This window comes from Miniopterus schreibersii (genome assembly GCF_964146895.1).
Source record: "Miniopterus schreibersii genome assembly, chromosome: 8".
NCBI classification, from domain to species: domain Eukaryota; kingdom Metazoa; phylum Chordata; class Mammalia; order Chiroptera; family Miniopteridae; genus Miniopterus; species Miniopterus schreibersii.
The window spans coordinates 80,548,166-80,568,634 of NC_138109.1; the positions used below are offsets into that span (position 1 = coordinate 80,548,166).

A 20,469-nucleotide genomic window follows, 5' to 3' on the forward strand; every position below is an offset into this window, starting at 1 on the left:
GGTACTCTGGAGGTTGCTTTCTAGGGAGACTGATAAAAACTCAGCCAACACATAGGATGTGTGACCCTCTAAGTGCTGTGAATACCGCAGGGTTAGCACGGCAGCGCCCGGAGAATGTCCTTTAGGCCGCAGGGCCGGGAAGGGCCTCGCCGAGGCGGAGACGCCGGCGCCCGCACCGGGCCCAGGGCACCGCCCGCGCGAGAGGCGGGGCGCGACCCCCGGCGGCGGGGACGCGCGAGCGGGGCCGGGGCCGAGCCGGGGCGGGCCGGGCGCGCGCCCGTGCCCCTCGGCAACTTCTTACCCAGCGCTACCGGGCCCGGCACGGCGCGCAGAAATGGAACCGAGAAGCCCCTGTGCCGAGGACCCCGCCCCCAGGGGAAAAGTGCAAGCTCAGCGGGGTGACAAGATGCCCCGAACAGCCTCGCTACAGGCTGGGCGGTGTCCCCGCAGCCGGAATCGCGGCGCAGCCTCCCGGCGGCGCTCAGCAAGGCCCGGGGCTTTCCGGACGCGGCTGCGGCCACACTCCCGTGCACCGCCAGCCCCAGCGGGGACGCGCGGCGTCTAAGGGGGACACGCGGCGGCCCGGCCCGAGGTCCGGGACGGGCCGTCTGCCCCCGGGCAGGGAGGCGGGGTCATTCCGGAGATGAGTAACCGAGCCCACCTTTCCTCAGCGGGCGCGCCTTCTCGGTCTCCGTGGGCGGGGGCGGCCCACAGGAATCCCCTACCCGGCGCAGCCGGCCGCCTTGGAGCCCCGGGCGGGGCGGGGCGGCGCGGCGAGGAGCCCCAGACCCCGCGAGCCGGTCCCTGCGGGGCGGCGGCTGCTCGGAACCGCCCCCGCCCCGCCCGTCGCCCGGGGAGGAGGCTCGCGGAAGCCCGGGCGGCTCTGACCTACCCCAGCGGGGGGCGGGGCGGGGCACCCCGGCCCAGCCCGCCCGCGCCCCCGCCCGCGCCCCCGCCCGCAGCTGGAGAACCCGGGCGCGCTCCCGCAGCCCCGCGCCCGGCCCCGCCCGGGCTCGAGAACGCGCGTGCGCGCCCCTGGCGGCCGGCCCCGCCCCCCGGCGGTCGGGGACGCGCGTGCGCGTTCGAGGCCGCCGGCCGCCGGGAGCCGGGTCCGCGCCCCTCCCCCCTGGCCGCCGGAGACGGACGCCGAGTCCCAGGGAGCCGGCGGGGAGGGGGCGAGGGCCTGCCTCGGGGCGCACGGGCGAGCCGAGCCGCTCGGGAGTCGGGGCGGACGAGCGGGAAGCCCCAGGGCCCAGGCGGGACCGGGAGCCGGCCCCGCCGCCGGACGGCCCAGATTCTCTGGTGGTTGTTTATACTCTGAGCCCGAAATTCCTCCCCAGCGCCAGCGCCTCCTCGCTCCGCCCCACCTGCTCCGCGGCCTCCGCCGCCCGCCACTGGGGAGCCTGCGCCCTCAGAGCCCGGGAGCAGGAGCGGGCGCCGGAGCCGCGTTCGGCCGCCATGGGGAATGGGATGAACAAGGTAACTGTCTCGGCGGCGCCGTTCCCCCCGCTCGCGGGCCTCCCCTCCGGCGCGCGCTGGGCCTCGCTCCCACGCGCCTCCCCGGGCGGGCGGGGGCCGGGGCGGCGCGGCGCCGGGGGCTGAGTCGGGGCGCCCCCGCCCGCCGCTTCCGGCGGCAGCCCCGGCCCCCCGGCCCCCCGGCCCCCCGGCCCCCCGGCCCCCCGGCCCCCGCCCCCCGGGGCGCGACCCGCCTGCGCGGCGGCGGCCGTCGCTCTGCCGACGCGCCGAGCTCGGGCTGCGGTTTCTTCCCCGCCCCCCTCGCGCCCGCCGGCTCCGGGGCGTCACGCGGTGTCATCAGTAGACGAGGGGACCGCGTCTCCTCGGCCGTCAGCGCCTCGCCCCAGGTTTCCCCCCGCGCGCAGGCTCGCCTCCGCCGTGGACGGAGCCTGACGGGCGAGCCCCGGTGTCCGCACGGCCGCGGCGGGGGGTCAGCCGACGGGCCCGCGGCCTCTGCAGCCCGTGCGCGGCTGCGCCTCCGGGGAGCCCGCGCCCCGACCCCCGCCTCCCGGCCGTGCGCCCGTCGGGCGCCGGCCCTGCCCCGCACGGTCCCTGCTCCAGCTCGTGCAGCTGGAGCTGCCTGGGATGCGTGCTGTGCCAGCCGCACGTTGAAGGGTTGGCGATTTGGTACCGTTTGTGATCTGGCAAAACTTTCTTAAAGCGCACGACGAAGACAAGTCCACAGGCCCCCGAAGCGGCCCGGGTCAGAGACTGCTCCTGGGCTCCTGCCTCTGTCCCAGGGAGCTGCGCTCGCCGCTTCCCCGCGTGCGCTCAGCTCACGTTCGTGGGTGTCATAATGGGGCTTAAATTTTTTATTTGTTTCAGCACCGGGGCCAGCATTGACTCGGTTCCTTTAGCCTGAGTGTCAGGGTGGGGCAGGGAGTGTTAGGCGACAGGTGGGGAAGGAAAAGCGCAGCAGAGGTAGCGCCGTGTACCTGCCTCACTCTTTCCACCTGCCCACATTGCTTCTCGTGTCCTGCAGATCCAGTTGATGAAAGAACTGTTGTGTGTTTTGAGCCTGCATATCCGAGGGATTTTGTTCGTTGTGTGGGGGGTGTTTTGTTGGAGGGAGTGGGTGGCAGGGCAGTGATCAAGCTTGGGAACAGACTACTTGCCATTGGATAAACACTTGCATTGTTATGTCCCCATTAGTACTGGAATCCATCAGCACCACGAGTCTTCTGCTGCTTCTTAAATTAACACAGGACAGTAGAGCCGCTTTCACAAGTTTGTGGGCCCTGCCTGCTTTCCCAGTGATTTTGGTCATACCTCAGCTTTCCTTTGGTTCTGTTGACAGTTTTATCCACTTAAATTGTTGACTCTCCAGCTCTTTCAGCATTTAATTTATTACATTTATATTATAATTCAAAGCCCATATTTCAAAATACAAATGATTGCCCAAGGGTTCAAAATTAATTTCAGGTTTTTCAGCAAAAGCAACCATATTCATACCATAATTTTACCTTTCAAAGAAAGTAATGAATTTCTTGATGATGTTATCATCCTAACCATCCAAGGCAGAGAGGGAGAAACATGTACAGGCAGATTTAGAGACGTCCTTAATTCAACAAATATTTACTGTGACTTGCTATTGTAGTCAGGTGCTGTGCTAGTTGAGGGGGTGGGTGAAAGTATAAAGGTAATGACATAGACCAAGGTCCTTCACAGAACCTTCATTATAGACCAGTGATTGCCCAATAGAAATATGTGAGCCAAATATTTAATTTTTTTTAGTAGCCACATTAAAAAAGTAAACAGGTCAAGTTAATTTTAGTAATATATTTTATTTAACTGAAATACATTCAGAATATTATCATTTCAGCATGTATTTAATATGTAAAGTTACTCATAGAATGGTTTACAATTTTTTGTACTAAGTCTTAAAGTCTGGTATATATTTTATACTTAAATCACATCTCATTTGGGATTAGCCACATTGTAGGTACTCAGCCACTGTGGCTAATGGCTACTGTATTACACAACATGGGTGTGTGTGTGTGTGTGTGTGTGTGTGTGTGTGTGGCGGAGGAGGGAGGTTAGGGAGGAATACAGGCTCCAGATAGGATGTGATGAGAGAAAGCTTGAAGTGTCGTTCAAGCCAGGCCAAGGATCCTGCTGGGGTAGAGATGGTTAAGCTTAGATCAGAATGAATTGCTCAAAGTTACAAGGTTAGCTAGTGGAAAGTAGGTTGCTAGAAGCCAGAAATTAAAAGCCTTAGCTAGAATTTGTTTATTTCTTACTGTGTGACTTGGAACTAGGCTTCGTATTTTCCCTATCTGTAAAAAACAAATGGTTGATTTCCAGGATCAGTGGAATTATTATAAGGTGCTAACCAAAGAAATGCTTTTCTAAGGACATTGATAAGGAACGTACAATGCCCTTAGAACTGGAAACATCATTTATAGTGTGTGTGTCCTAAAGTTACTGGGACAAGATTTCTTTCCAGTCTCAATAAAGTTGGTCATCCTTGACCAAAGAAAACTTATGAACTAAACAGTGCAGATTCCATTGTGACTGTTCTGAGTGTAGCAGTTTTTCTTTCTTTTCCATGCCCTCAGGGAGGATCTTATGCATGTATGTGTTCCAGTCTCTGTGGGAGAGTGTCATGCCCATCTCAGTTCAGTATACACAGCATGTTACACAGAGTATAAGGAAGAGAGGCTTCTGTGTTCTGGCCAGTTGAAGATGCTGAGAAAATACAGAAAGAACACAGCAGTTGTGATCTATCATTTCTTGAGCTTCATATCATGTGCCTGCAGTTTGTAAAATCTAAGCCTCACTGCAGTCCTGGGAGGTCAGCCTGTCATATCCTTTTGATACAGATGGGAGATGGAGACTTGAAGAGATGAAGTGGTATGACTAAGGTCCTGCCTAGCACTAGGAAACAGCAGAACTGGGTTTGGAACCAGTTCCCACTGATTTTGAAGGTCACTAGAAGTCTTTCCTTTGAGCTAGGCCACCAGAATTCTGAAAAATAATTTGAGAAAGCTCCCAGAATTCCAAATGAATTGCAAAATAGGAAAGCCACCTCCTCTCTTTCTTCATGTTTGACATTGATAAAGCAGAGGAGAGAAAGGCAGGCAACTAAAACTATCATTTCATTGCCTTTTGTTCAATTCCCAAATAGATTCTCTGAACTGGCCAAAATTATAATCACTAATAATGAACTTATTGTGTGCCAGGCCGTGTCTTGAGATTTTACCACATAGAATTCCCCTGATCCTCACCACAACCCTGTAAAGTAGGTACTGTTATTTGTATTCCTATTTTACAGATGAAGTACACAGAGATTAAGTGACTGGCCCAAAGTTACCCACATGGTGAGTGGCAGAGCCTGGACTCTAAGCAGATGATTGGTTTCACAGGGGTAACACAAAGTGGCTCTCTGTGCTGCTAAAGGGATCAGTCCAATAAATGTCTGTGAGGATTAGGGTTAAACTAAACAGGCTATTGCATGCAAATGTCATGTTGCTGTGGAGCCTTTACAGACTCCTAATTGACTCAGAGTTCTCTCAAGTGTCTAAACCCCCAAATCTTTTGGGGAAGACCTATAAAGAAAACGACTTTCCTCATTGTCATCTTATTTGTCTGAAGTAGCACTACCATTCCCTCATGTGTTATGTCAGAGAAATAGGCCCCAGGTGCTTCTCCATGTTCATGTTTTTATCTTGATCAACCTGAACTAGTGACCTAAAAGTGGGCTGAAGTGTTACCATTCTAGGGTAGGATCTGAGGACCTTCTGGCTCTGGTGTCTTTTCCCCCACTGACTACAGGGTTGGCTCAATTCATCCAGCACCCAGCTGCCCAATCTGTTGGCCCCTTCCTTCCTCCTCGCTTCCATGTACTCTGAAAGCATCCTTCCTGATGGAAAAAGGTGCTGTCCCAGTATTTCATGGGAAGCTTGCTTACGGTAGCGGGAGTCAAGCACTTCAATTAGTAAGTCACTTTTTGATGATAAGGCCACTATTGTAAAAGAAAAAGGGACTGGGTATCAGAAAGCCTGACTTGGAGTGTCTCCCACTCTGCTGCTTCATGCTGTGGTCTTGAACAAGTCTCTTAATGTTTCTGAGCTTCAATTTCTTTATCTCCCTCGACTCATAGGGGTGGTGGGTAGCTCATCTAGTCTCCTTACCTGCTCTAAAGTGAGTTTAATGTTACTTCCCCCAGTTTCTGCTCAGATTCTTAAGAGAAGCAAATGAGAATTTATTAGAAGTTATTGTTGCAAACTGTAAATTGCAAATCTGCACTTGGATTTGGCGCATCAGTAGTTACAGTGTGATAGCATCTGCCTTGGGGTATGGCTGATACCTGCTGTAGGATGGCTCTTTTCTCCGTAGGAAGATAAGGGAATATCTTTGCAAAAGGAGTAGAGTTCAAGGGGAAAAGAGCAACCCCCCCCCAAGGGGTAGACCCGGGTTTCTCAGCCCCTGCAGTGTTGAGAGTTTGTGCTGCATAACTTTTTGTCATGGGGAACTGTTCTGTGCATTGTAGGAGGTTTAGCAGTATCCCAGGCTTCCACCCATTAGATGCCAGTAGCCCCCTCCCTCCATGTGACAACCAAAAATATGTCCAGGTATTACTGCTAGATGTCCCCTGGAGGGCAAAATCATCCCCCATTGAGAACCACTGGCTTAGGGTTTTTCACCCAGAATCTCCTGAGGCCTGTGTGATCTGGAACTGAATTATTCTGAGAAGGCAGAAGAGGGCCTAAGAGGTTGACAGCACTGTTTAGTATGGGAAGGAGCTATGGGAAGGTCAGACATCTCTGTGCTGTTAGATGCTGCCATTCCCACGTGACTTGGCTAACTTCATAATTCATTTGTTTGTCCATTTACCCACTCATCAAATTAAGTTGTTGCACACCTGCTATTGTTGAGAAACTATACTAGACCCTGTAGTGGGAAATAAATGTGAAGGACAAGAAGATCCTGCCACCCAGGTTGGTCCTAGGCAGGTTACAGGGCACTCCCTCTGTGGGAGGCGAATGTGGGGCTGATGGACAGGTGATGCCATCATAGTGGTCTTTCTGTCCTCTTTCCACCACCCCTTGGACATTTTCTCTTTTCAACATGGTAGTTTTATTTCATGTTGAAGGAACAAATGCTTAAGACATATAACTGCACACAACAGTATTCTCAGATTCTTCCTTTTATAAGTACAAACTGATTAAGTCCATAGCTGAGTGGCATTGAGAAAGTCTATGAGCCCGGCTGGGCGTGGTTCAGCGGTTGAGCGTCGACCTAGGATCCAAGCGATCGGGGTTCGATTCCTGGTCAGGGCACATGCCCGGGTTGTGGGCTCGATCCCCAGTTGGGGGCGTGCAGGAGCCAGCCGATCAATGACTCTCTCATCATTGATGTTTCTCTCTCTCTCTTTCCCCCTCTCCTTTCCTCTCTCTAAAATCAATAAAGATATATTTTAAAAAAAAAGAAAGTCTATGACATTTAACCCCTCAGGAATCCCCCAGGGTTCTCCCCCTCACCACTGGCTTCAAAATTCAGAAAGTCCTTTCTGATCTAGGGAGAATTATAAGTCTTCTCACCCTCATTACCTTGTACTGCTGCTTAATCAGGAATCTTCTCCCTTACATCTGTTTGGGTGGTATTCTTAGATTCCATGGCATTGTGAAGTCTAAGAGAAATGTTTAAAAAGTAAACTCAGAATATATCCTGCCTTAGAAACAGTATTCTTTTGTGCTTAAGATCTTTTATTGTGGCTAAGGGTCTCATTTTATGCATTTCTGTGTGACCTAAGTGTTAGTAAAGTGTGGATGTGAACAATACTGACTAAGATGAGCCATCAGCCATGGAACATGTGTAGCATGGTCTCAGTATTACTACAGAAGGAATCTACCTCCATCATCTACCTCCAGACAGTCTTTTAACAGAAAACAAGAATATTTTTTGACCAGCATTGCCAGAGAGCATCTTCCTTCATTGATTATCTCTTTGTGTGCCAGATTCGGTGGCAGGCTTTTGGGACACAGTAGGGCACAAGACAGATATGTCCCCTGCTTCAAGGTCAATCAAAAAAGTAAGCAAATAAAATAATTTTAGGTACTGACAAATGCGACGCAGAAAATAAAGCAGGGTGATGTGATAGAGAGTGTTAGGGATTTCAGTGGTCAGGAAAGCCCTCCTTAGGAGCTGTCATCTCATGGGAGACCTAAGTGACAAGGAACCACCTGTGTGAGCGATGGGGGAAGAACACCCTTTGCAGAGGGAAGGGACCGTTGCTTCTAAGGCCTGAAGGTGATTAGGACCAGTTCTGAACTTGTTCCTCTAGCGTCATAAAGCATCCCAAGTTGCATTTACAGACTTTTTTCCCTGTCTGTCCCTACTTCCTACCAGGTGTGAACTCACTGGGCAGTGTGTTCCTCTTCCTGGGCTCCTCTGTGAGCAGCTCTCTGCTAGAAAATTGTTTCATTTCATTTTCTCCTTTTCTGTACTTAGAGATTGCTAGCAATAATAATATTGGGGAAGTAGGAGTAAAATTTTTTGAGTTTTAAGTTTGAATTACAAAGCTGATTGGTATAGAAATTTAAATATTCATGGGCTTTTTATTCTCTTTGAAAATAAAAATGTGATTTTTCTCCCTGCCTATGGTCAGTCCTCTAGCCTTCCTTGATCTTGTTTTGTAATTTTATGTGGCAGAAACTACAGAAACTGAGATTGAGCAATTTGCTTTTTATTTCTAGCCCTTGAAACTCTAGCTTACTCTTCTGGTCTGGAAAATGGAGTTAAAAGTTCACTGACACAGCTCTGTCCACTCCTTATATTACTTTAAAATATTTTAACTGCATGCAGAATGTGCATCTTAAATGACTTTTAGTAAGTTGGCTCCTTGATTTTAGTAAGTTCAGACCCCTGCCTTTGCCAGCTCTCTGCCCGGGCATCCCTCAGGGTGCTGCTTTCCCCCAGCCCGGCCCAGCCCAGCCTGGCTCACTGACTGCACAGGGAAGCCCGCCAGGGCGGAAAAGGGCAAGTTTGATGCCCGTGGCCTCATTCACTGTTGTCTTCATATCTCTCCTTCCCCTGCTCCCCTCCTCTCACCCCACATTGTTTATTTGTTCATTGAAAAAACATTTACTTGAGTACCTACAATCAAGGAAAACCATTTGAGTTTAGAGAAGACATATTCACACATATGCAGGCAGCAAGTAAATTAGACTGTCGTGGGCCATAGCCAGCCTGCACGTTTTACTTATCTGACACAGCATGTAAGGTGGGTTTTCTTTCTTTTTTTCTTTTTTTAAATATATCTTTATTGATTTCATAGAGAGGAAAGGAGCGGGAGAGAGAGAGATAGAAACATCAATGATGGGAGTCATTGATCGAGCCTGCAACCCAGGCATGTGCCCTGACCAGGAATCGAACCCCAATCGCCTGGATCCCAGGTCGACGCTCAACTGCTGGGCCACGCCCGGCTGGGCTAAGGTGGTTTTTCTTAATGTAGTTGACAGTATTTGAAAATTGGGCAGTTTCCCATAAAACCTGGATGCTGGGGTGGGGGGCCTGCCAGTGTCTCTGTGTCCTTGAGGAAGATTGGGGAAGGTGCTAGGCATAGGGCAGAGGCTGTAGACATAGCAACCTCAGTCCTTGGTCTCATCTGCTGAGGTGTCGAGTTTAGGCGACATCTTGATAACTACTTCGAGCCCTAAGATTTTAATCTGAAATATCACATGATCAACTTTGCACCTTGGAGGCCTTGTTGAGGAATCTTTGAAACTGTCAATTCCAGAGGTAGGGAGATATCCAGGAAGTTGTGGCAGTAAATCAGAGGGGCGGGCGGAAGAAGCTGAGCACAGGAACTGCACTCAAGTTCCACAAGAAGCAAATAAATTGGGGCGAAGAAGGCTATTGAGGAGTTGAAGGAAGTGCTCAATGAGGCATAAGTGGACTCCAAAGGAGGGAGGAGTCCCCTGTCAGTGACCTCCAGCTGGTCCTTGGAGTGCCCATGGGGCTGCTGCTTTCAGAGTGGGTAGGACTTTGCTAGTCTCAGACTTGCCTGGTGGTCTGTGATGCTTATTTGCATTTGTGTATTTTTTCTGGATTGAAAGGCCTTCATCAGGGTCTGTGGTCTCAAAAACAGAACCCAAATGTGGCTGTTTTGGGTAGAGTATGTCAGGGCCCTGCAATGGTTTGTACCAGTGCCAGCAGTTTTTAGCAAGACAAAGACACCTGATGAAATGCACGCCCTGAGAGCCTCACTGCATGGTGCTTTCAGATCTCTTGGTAGGAGTGCACAAAGAATGGGGACGGTGGAGCAGAGAGGGTTGCAGGTGGCAGAGCTGACATGAAGGTGTTGCCTGGGCCATGGGGGTCTGCAGGGAAGTTTCATCAAGGCTCGTGTGCTGTGTGCACTGAGAAATCTATCACGTTGGTAGCTTCCAAAGCTGTGTCCCTAATTGGACTTCAGAGTTTCTAATTTGGCAAGACAAATTAGTTTCTAGTTTCATATTTTGTAAGGTGGGGGGTGCTTGTGAAAAATACAATCCCCAGTTCTCAGATCTACTGAATCATTTTATATGGGAGCTGGGGCTGGGGGATTGTCCAAAAATTTGAATTTTTAACAGATTCTGGTGATTCTGATGGATAGTTTGGTTTGAAAACCACTGTCTTAGGGGAAGTAGACTTTTAGGAGAAAATGTATGTTCTTAATTAACTTGCCCACTTAGACAGTCCATTTATTCATTTAGCAATTCTTTATTCAGTGATACTCATGGCACAAGCCCTGGGTCAGAGCTGGGTATTTAGCTGTGAGTGACAGACTGTTTGCTGCCCAGAGAGTTTTCCTGCCCAGCAGTGGGCACAGACCTTCACCTAGTGGTGCCCCCGTTACAGCATCACTATAAGGGTAGCACAGGCACTGAAGCAGGACAGACCTCTGGGCAGGAGTCAGAGCTGCCTAACAGCGGCAACAGTTTGCACAAAGGCCTCAGACAGTAGCGGGCGGGTTTGGGAAGCTGTGAGAGAAGCCTGGAATGTGCAGGTGCGTAGGGAGGTGCAGGGCATGTACAGGGTGTAGTGAGAAAAGGAGGAGTTGTGGGGGATCTTGGTCTTTAACCTTTAAAAGACGGCATTTAAAAGACAGCATCATACAAACTCCATATATTTTCCAGGATCAACTGTACAAATAATGGTTTCTTTCCTTTTGCCTGTAAAAAAGAATGTATATGCCTAGATTTCTGAGTATTTAAAGTTCCATGAGTCAGTGGGCACCAGCATGCCATCATCTGTAGGTTACTTGGGCAGGCCAGTGCCCGGAGATAGGATGCCCGCTTGTGCGTGCTGTCCATCTAGGGAGGTGCTGGGAGTGGATGTGGCAGGAGACAAGCCTGAGCTGTGCTCCAGCTATTCTGGTGAGGGCCCAGCCTCTATGTGCAAAGCACTGTCAGTTTCAGGTCTGAAACACTCACCTCTGGTCTGTGTCTTCCCTAGATCCTGCCTGGCCTGTATATTGGCAACTTCAAAGGTGAGTTCTCTCTTTCTTTTCTTTTTGTATTATTGTGGTAAAATATGTATAATATGAAATATGCCATTTTAACCATTTGTAAGTGTACAGTTCAGGGCATTAACTACATTCGCATTGCTGTGTAAGCATCACCACCATCCACCCACAGAACCTTTTCATTTCCCCAACTGGAAGTTAGTACTTTCAACACCCATTTACTACATGACAGTGCCCATTAAACACTGCCACTCCAGCCCCTGGAAACCACCATTCTACTCTCCATGTCTATGACTGACTCCTTTAGGAGCCTCATATAAGCAGAATCATGCAGTGTTTGTCCTTTTGTGTCTGGCTGGTTTCACTCAGCACAGTGCCCTCAAGGTGCATCCATGCTGTAGCATATGTCTGAATTTCCTTCCTTTTTAAGGCTGAGTCATATTCCATTGTATGTGTATATGATACATTTTATTTATCCACTTATCTGTTGATGGGCATTTGGGTTGCTTCCACCCAAAGGTAAGTTTACTTTTTAAAAGGTCAGTGTTAGCCTTCTCACACGTGATTGAGCCAAGCTGTAAACTCAGTTTATTCAAAGTCTGGGCTGGACGTGACCACCACTTGTGCCAGGCCCTTGCTGGACTGGACCCTGGTTCTCATGCTCGACCCCTTGGCCAGTGCTGACTGAGTGGTACGGAGCTTGCAGGTTCCAGTTCGATCTCTGACCTTCATTTTAATCCTGCACACGTGGGAACGTGATCTAAAGAAGATGGCTGAAAGATACATGTAGCAGCCATGCAATTTATTTATAATCTTTTATCACTTTTTTTGTAGTTATTATTAATAAATTTTTAGAACCTTTTTTTTTAATCACCTGGGAAAAATAAGAGACAGTTTTATCTTTAGCAGATTCTTCTCATCTTGTGTTGACTTTTCTTTTTACGCATTTCTCTGAGGCTTATTCAGTATGTATTTATTGATTTGCTGTCAGCTGTTGACTTTTTATTTTTAGCTTATCTGTCTCAAAATGCTCTGTGGTCATAGAGGTGAGTAGAAACCGAAGGAGCCACGTACATGGTGGCAAACAGGCTTTTGACTTCCAAGGAGGGCAGGCTGCCCATGCTGTGGACGCTCTGAGTTTAATGAAAAGGCTGGCTCCTGAGCGTGGAGACAGGGTGTACTCAATAGGAGGGAAAGCATGGAGGAAACCTGCAGAAACAAGCAGCCTCGTCGGGCTGTGAGAGCCAACCTTCCTCATAGGCATCTGAAACTCCGCCCTCGAGCTGGCCAGAACACACTGCTGTCAATTTCTGGTTGTTGCCTAAATTTGTGAGTTCAGAATCAAGTTGATTGTAGAAACAAGCTGTGTGATTTCTCTTCATAATGTTTGCTTCCCTTTCCCCAGAAGGCTCCAGCGCTGCTAGTCCCCTCAAAGAGAATTAAGCACAGGTAGCTGACAGCTGGCTGCTTGCTAATTGCTACTAAAAGCGTTAAAAATAGTGCTGGGGTTCCTAAGTCAGTGAGCTTTGTAGTTCTGAAAAAGCCCCGAGTGCAGTGCGGTAGGTGCCCCGTGCAGCTGGAACACATTCAGGAGCAATATCTTTAGCAATTTATTTAGTGAGGTAATATTAACCACTTTCATGGGGAGAAGGAAATGTCTGCATGTTTGAAACAGAGTTTAGGATAAATTCTTAGAAGTAGAATTACTAGGTGAAGTTTTACAACTTTAAACTTAAAAGTTGTAATAAATACCAACCAAATGAAATACTTCTGCCAACAATTTGTGAGAGTTCTATCCTTATACATAGGTTACTTTCTTATAGAGTGGCATTATGCACAGCTTAAGGAAATACTTAACTCTTCTTGTACTAAAATCTGTACCTATTTTCTAAATGTTCAGTGACAGGAATCCTTCACAACCCCAGGATGCTTGCTTCGTAGGCTTCGCCCGTTAGAGTCCTGCAGCAACCCATACCTGTCTTTGCTCAGGTGGTGATGTTTTGTCTTTGCCTCTAGTTATTCTTACATTAGTATGTGGTTGTGTTTTATTCACATATTAATTCACCAAGCATTTCTTTTTTTTTTTTTTTAATATATCTGTATTGATTTCAGAGAGAGGAAAGGAGAGGGAGAGAGAGAGACAGAAACATCAATGGTGAGAGAGTCATTGATCGAGCCCACAACCTGGGCATGTGCCCTGACCGGGAATCAAACCCCGATCACCTGGATCCTAGGTCGATGCTCAACCGCTGAGCCACGCCTGGCCAGGCCACCAAGCATTTCTTAAACAATCATCAAATGTCAGACTTATCTACATAAGAAGCTGGGAGAGGGTGTTGTGTCCATATAGTTGCCTGTGAATTAATTCCTCTGTTCCACAAACTTGTTGCAAGTGCCCAGTGTGCAGGGCACTGTGCTGAGTCTGACATGGACACGGGTCCTGGGCCTCATTGGTTCAATCACAGGGAGCAGGTCCTGCAGAGTGGAGAGAAGCTATGGGGGGCCTTGTCTTGAAATTCATCCACCGCACAGCCCACAAACCAGATGTTTGCCCTCTACACTTTAAGCAGCCTGTGCGTGAGGGGATGAGCACCTCCACCCTGGGGCCAGTGAGGCCTGTGCCAGACGGTGCAGCCAGAGCACCCGCTTCATGCCTGGAATGCGGCAGTTCAGCCAGGATCCGACCCTGCTCACCCTCCCCATCTGTGAAACTGGACCTGCACCTCCTGTGGGCTCATAAAGCACCTACTGGGTGCCAGGGGTGCAGTAGGTGCAGATAAGCGTTAGACAGCAGGTATACAACCCGAGGTGAGAGGACTATGGCTTCTCCTGGACAGTGAGTCCAATTGCCATCTGTGCTTTGGCTAAATGATGTCTCATTTAGTCATTTCTTCTCTTTTTAAATTACAAATAATGCATGCCTACTGTAACACAACCACCAGTATAGAAATGTATACAGAAAAATTAATGGAATTCTTTTACTCTCTGAGAGACCTTTATTTTTCACTGCACTGCGCCTCAGGCCTAGATCTCCTCTATCCCGTCATCAGAAATCCTCTACACTTTAACTTTGCAATGAATCACAGACAGTCTTCCCACACCTGGGGATTTTTCCACCTAGAGAAAACCCACAGACAAACCTGACTTCTGGATTCCTATCTTTGAGGAGATCCTCTCATTTGAGAAGCCTGTAAGTGACAGCTGGGTCTGCCCAGACACAAGGAGCAAAGGCAGGGAGTGGAAACTCAAAGGTCAACTACTCCCTAGGCCAAGAGGGTGGGGTTAGCTGCTTCTTCACAGCTTGGCAAGTTCAAAAGTGGCTGTGAGCAGACACAGGAAGCCGTCTAGAAATCTAGAAAAGTAGGAAACGGCTCAGGCTGTGTGTGCAGGTGATGTATGCGGGGACACATTGGAGGTCCCAGAGCTTTTGTTCAGTGAGAATGGCTATGGTTCCTGGTTGTCAGATGAGGCTGAGATGGTGAGCTTCTGAACATTACCTGCTGTCAGTGTTATCTGTGGTGGGCGCTACCAGCGTAGCCTGGGAGAGCTGGGTGTGCAGTGAGAGCTGAGAATCAGATGTCTTGGAAGTAAGCATGCGTGTGGAAACATTCAGCTGTGATGGAGACTGAGACCCATACCACAGCCTTGGGACTGAATCTGGTCGTGATGATGATGATGATGATGGCAACAATACCACTTACCACATGCCAGCCAGGCACTGCTCTCAGCTTTGTGTATCATTTAGTAATTCCAGCAACCCTTTGAGGTGGTACTCTCGCCATTTTCCCATGTCATAGGTGAGAAAAGTGAAGCACAGAAACTTTTGCCCAAGCTCAAGACAAATAAATGTCAGAGCCAGGATTTGATAGAGAAGGGAAGAGGTGGGAACTGTCCCATTCTGGCCCCCACCACCAGTTGAAGATGTATCCACTTAAAGATTGGACCCAATAACAGCTAGTTTATAACTAGAAGTGATTACAAGGCATAGTAATTTGTAACTCAAAGTCATTTTGATGTCAGGGGTGAGGGGAGGGTGTTGGAGATTGGAGAGTAAAAGGGGACAGGCGACAAGGGTCCAGGGGCCAAGGGAGATGCTGGCAGAGAGGAACAGAACATGGTTAGCTGTTTTTACCAGTAAGGGGTTATCTGCTCGTTTTACTTATTAATGCAGTTTCTATTGAATTTTCCCTTGTTAGAAGTGTGAACTCATCAACTAAAATAAACTTAAAATTTCAAGAATCCAAACCTGAGCCCTGGCCCGGTAGCTCAGTTGGTTAGAGTGTCCTCTGGATAAGGTTGAGGGTTCGATCCCACATCAGGGCACATACAAGAAGCAATTAATGACTACATAAATAAGTGGAACAACAAATCGATCTTTCTTTCTTTCCTTTCTTTCTTTCTTTCTTTCTTTCTTTCTTTCTTTCTTTCTTTCTTTCTTTCTTTCTTTCTTTTTCTTTCTCTCTCCCTCTCTCCCCCTTCCCATCTCTCAGGTCAATAAAATGAAAATAAAAAATAAAATAAAAATCCAAACATGATGTAAATATGTTAGAGCGAAAAATTCCCAAAACCTCATATCCCGCGATAACCATGGTCAGCAAATTTTCCTGTAGAGTTTTTTCCATTTGAATTCTAACCTGTAGTCTTCCCATTGATGACATTAATATCGACTTGTTGCATTTGTGATACAAGTGGCTGTGAATTGTTTTCTAGCCTAGAAACAGCGCTAACGTTCTGGTGGGCGGGGTCCCATGTACCTTGCGCACAGCCTTCCAGGGCTCTTACTCCAGTGCAGGTTCTCACTGCAGGTGTGTAGTGGGCCTGCATTTCCAGTGTGCTTCCAGGCGATGCCCAGCTTCTGCTTGACGGAGCCCGGGTTGAGCAGCACAGGACTGAGTCCTGTGCTATGGTTCTGTGCTCATAGAGCAGTGTGACATCTCCAGGCTCACGCGTGTGCACGTCAGCAAGCTGGTAAACCATGGCCAGAATCTCACAGCTGCATTCATAGCTCATTCCCACGGTGCCCGTGGTTGTAGGCAGCCACCCAAAACCATCAACAGTGCAGAGTCCTGCAGAGCCCAGTGTCATCAGTAGCTGTGATGAAGCATTTTATGCACTCTCAAATCTGTGGGAGGAGCCTGTGCTTATGGAAAGAGTAGCCCAAAGTGCCGCATCAGTGTGGATGGTGCTATAAGGACACAGGAGCGTGGTCCACCAGGGGCTGCCATTTTCTGTGGAGTCTAGCAGTCAGTGTCTCATTTGTGGTATAGAGTGGTCTTCTGTGTGCACAAATGCCATCTTATTCCCAAACCACTCTTTGTGTTGTTTATCTTAATCATTGTTACAAAAGCATATTTATGGGGTGATGAAAATATTCTAAAGGTAGATTGTGGTGATGGTTAAACAACTCTGAATATGCTAAAACCCTTGAATTGTACACTGTTAAAGGGTGAATTTTATGGCATATGAATTATCCTAGTAAAGCTGTTTTTGAGAAAAGAATAAAATATATTTAAACAGATATTGACCGTTGAATCTAAATCCTGGGCAGGATCGGAATCTGGAAGCTCCTGCCCTCCAGTGTCCCAAGCCAGCTTTGGAGAGCTCACTGCTGCTCTGTCTCTCCCGCCTCCTGCCCCCCCTCTGTCTCATCCTGAACCCTGGAAGCGCTAGCTGCTCTTGTTTCACTTGTGAATTCCCATACACACTGGCAGTAATTGGAAAATCACATTTTGGTGACAGTGTGGAGGCTGGCTGCCTGTGGGATCCTAAATGATTCCAGTTCCTGCCTAATTCAGAGCTCACTGATGCTGCCCTGGGCCTTGTGGTTCAGTGGTCAGAGCGTCAACCCTCCACCAAAGGGGGGGTTTGATTTCTGGCCAAGGGCGTGTACCTCAGTTGCAGGCTCGATCCAGATCCCTGGTCCTGGTTGGGGCCCATGCAGGAGGCAGCCAGTCAATATGTCTTTCTCACATGGGTATTCTTCCCTCTCCCCTCTCCACTCTCCCCTTCCCCCCTCTCTCCCTCTCCCCTTTCCCCCTCTCTCCCTCCCCCCTTCCCCCTCTCCCTTCCCCTCTCTCCTCCACTCTACCCCCTCCCCTTCCCCCCTCTCTTCCTCTCCCTCCTCCTCTCTCCTTTCCTCCCCTCCCTCCCCCTCCCCTTCCCCCTCTCTCCCTCCCCCTCCCCCTCCCCCTCTTCCCCCCTCCCCTCCCCCTCCCCTTCCCCCTCTCTCCCTCACCCCCTCCCCTCCCCCTCCCCTTCCCCCTCTCTCCCTCCCCCCTCCCCCCTCCCCCTCCCCTCCCTCCCTCCCCCTCCCCTCATCCCTCTCCTTCCCTCCCCCTCCCCCTCTCTCCCTCCCCCTCCCCTCCCCCTCTCTCCCTCTCCCTCTCCTTCTCCCTCCCCTTCCCCCCTCCCTCTCTCTGTCCCTTCCACTCTCTGAAAAGCACTGATAAAAATATCCTTGGGTGAGGATTAAAAAGAAAATAAAATAAATGCACATTCCTCGGCCTTGTCATAGGCCTTGACCTAAGTTGCAGCCAGGATTCTGCCTTTTTAACAAGTCCCCCAGATAGTTAATAAGCATGTTAAACTTTTAGAACCACTTATGTTGAATATACACAAAAATGTATAAAAAATAAAAAAATTGAAAACACTTGTAATTTCCTCTCTTAAAGATGATCACGTCTGGGGCTAATTCCTTAGAGCAGTTTTATCCCCGTGTGTGTCTCTTTATGTATTTTTACAAATTGTATCTATTGTTTTGTACCTGTTTTACCATCTGCGTAACATTATATCCTGAGCATTTTCCCATGTCATTAAATGTTCTCCAGAAACATGAAAATTAAGCAGTTGACCTTTGGTCTGTTTTACCCTCTATCATTTTAAAAAGCTCAGCCCAGGCCGGGACAGGCCACGTGACGCCGTGTTTCTCACTGGACCCTGTTTTGTAGATCAGAGATGGGTTCCACTGTGGGGAGATTTATTCAGCCTTCCCTCTGCACGTGGGCATGTGGGAAAGGAATGTAACTGGGTGTCTCCTTAGTTTCATATGCAGATAATTTAATAGCTGACTCATAACTTATGGGCAGTTCTGTTTGGCATTTTTAGAAAATGCTCCATTTTTACTTTTGCCCAAAGTGAATTTGTGTAAACCATAGTCTTGCTTGCATTTCCAGACCCATCCCTGCTTTTGACATCAGGGTAGAGTCATTTCTGGCAGGTTCCTATTTCTTACACAGTAAGTGGGTCTTTTATGCTTGATTTTAACTTGAATTATTAATCATTAAGAAGCAATTTTTAATATATTTTAAATGACTTTAGTGTTGTGTGTTTTGTTGTGTCTACAATTTAACAAATGCCAACTACAAAATGATTCATAGGTTCACTTCCTTTAAACAGCAGTAATCATTACATTGTTTATAAATCTAAGTACCTTTCAAGTTTTAGACCACGGCTGTGCATCAAAAGATGTACCTGTCAGAAAGGAGCTACATTAACTGCGAAACACATGGAAGAGATAGCCCTGAATTCCCTAGAGCTAGACTATCCTGGGCATGGTCAGTTATGAAGTTTCAAGGAAGAAACATGTAGGTCATTCTGTGGGGTTTCTGGCTCGACTTCAGGAGGAGTCGCTTGCGGAGTATTGACACGTCTGTCCTCTTTCTCTGACAGATGCCAGAGATGCAGAGCAGTTGAGCAGGAACAAGGTGACCCATATCCTATCCGTCCATGACAGTGCCAGACCCATGTTAGAGGTAAGAGGGCGTGTGCCAGGGTGCAGGGCCCCAGCCACATGCCGCCCCCACGCTCCGGTGATTGCTGCCCATTGCTGGGCTGGGCCGACTTAGCTTCACGCCTGCCTGTGGAATGTGGAGGGTGCGGTGTTCTGACTCTCCTGCTGCGTTGCCGGTTTGGCTTTCTTGCCTCTGTGCCAAAGAATAAGCTGGCACTGGTTATTGCCCTCTGGGTATTAGGGACATTTCAAACCCATTTCATTCCTTTCAAAATTATCTCTGGTTTTAGAATCCAAAAGAATCCGGCTACTCATTTCCTGATTTTCTTTCTTCCATGTAAGCTGTTATATACCATTTCCATTTAGGAATAAAAAACAATGGGAGACAAGTTGTCACTGGACGTTTTCCAAGGCTCCTCTGGTCCAGCGACTGTCAGTGTAGAAGCTGCTGTGTTTTCGTTTTTCGGGTAAACAAGTGTGTGTTCCTGTCCACTAATTCCCAAACTGCCTTCAGCGTTACCCTAATGGACTGTTGGAGTTGTCCAGGAGCCAAATCCATTTCTGTTCATTAGACCTGGCAGAGCCCAAGTTACCTCTTTTTCAGAAATAGTGAATGTATGGTTGTAATACATATTGTGTTTTTCTATTGTAGAGTGGTGTGTTGGAGAGTGGAGTGATTTGTTCTGAAAGAAATAATCCTACTTCAAGCTGTTTCCACTTAAATTCATATTATACAAGAATAGATAATATTTCTTATTGTAAATCTATTTTCCTTAGCCATTAGAGCTGCCAGATTTTAGTTAGTATAAAACAAATGAGGATGTGGAATAGTAAGTGATTTTATTAAATATTATAGAACCAGAGAACCATGGGCGGTAAACAGAGCTCAGCTGATTTCTTGAGATCTGTAAACTGGTGCTTCCCTCTGTTGTTCTAGCTCACAGGTTTTTGTTAAGGTGCTATAATCTGTGTTGCAGCAAGATTTCATTGAAAACCACACAACAAAAAGCACATCATTTTTTGGAGCGTGAAGATTTCTTTGAAGATAGCCACTCCGTCTTTTCATCTGTAGAAGATAGTTTGTATGTAAAACATAGCCAAGCTATGGCCACAATAAGTTAAACATAAACAGTTAAACATAAACTGGTCATGATTGATTTCCTTTTAAATCATAACATGAGGCTTGAGGTTTCCTTTATTTTCATGAATGACATAGATGTCCTTCCCACCCCCGCCCTCCAAGCCCACCTTCTGACTCTGTACTCCATGGAACATGGCCCTTAATCTGTCCCGTTGTAACCCTGCTAGATACAAGATCTTCAAGTATGAGAAATAAAGGAGCTCCTGCCCCGATCTGCCCGCCCCTCACTGTACACATGGGAAACGAGGGCTGGGAAGTGAAACGGGGGATTGTAGCCCCGTGCGGGGACCACTGTTTGCCTAAAGCCCTCACAGCTGGGGACAGCCGTGTTCCCGTCGGCATACAATGCGCATTTCTTATTCCCTGTATATCTCAGTCTACAAGAACAGATTACACCTTGGAAAAAGAAAGAGAAACTGTCCCTTTCTTCACAGGACCTCGTACTTGGTGACATCCTCTTGTAGTCTTTGTAGCTATTACTCCCTCAGCGTGATAAACGTACTTTCCTGTGATTGCATATTTATTAAGCCTTAGACCAGTTTTATAGCATAACACAGTATAGTGTTGCCCTTTGGTTGTGTTCATTTTTAACTTCACAAGTAATTCATGAATACATTCTTATAAAAAATGTAA

General features: G+C 48.4%; 1 protein-coding gene across 3 annotated transcripts in view; it reads left to right on the plus strand.

The window, feature by feature from the left end:
- The first annotated feature begins 1,174 nt into the window (after positions 1–1,174).
- DUSP22 (dual specificity phosphatase 22) overlaps positions 1,175–20,469 on the plus strand; it is a 54,903-nt gene continuing 35,608 nt past the window's right edge. For 2 of the 3 annotated variants that reach the window (XM_081145644.1, XM_081145643.1), the window contains exons 1-3: positions 1,175–1,479; positions 10,957–10,990; positions 18,635–18,717. In XM_081145644.1, coding sequence (XP_081001770.1) covers positions 1,459–1,479; positions 10,957–10,990; positions 18,635–18,717 — 138 coding nt within the window. In that variant the 5' untranslated portion in view covers positions 1,175–1,458. The remainder of the gene's footprint in view (positions 1,480–10,956; positions 10,991–18,634; positions 18,718–20,469) is intronic. The other variant, XM_081145645.1, reaches the window with a different exon arrangement.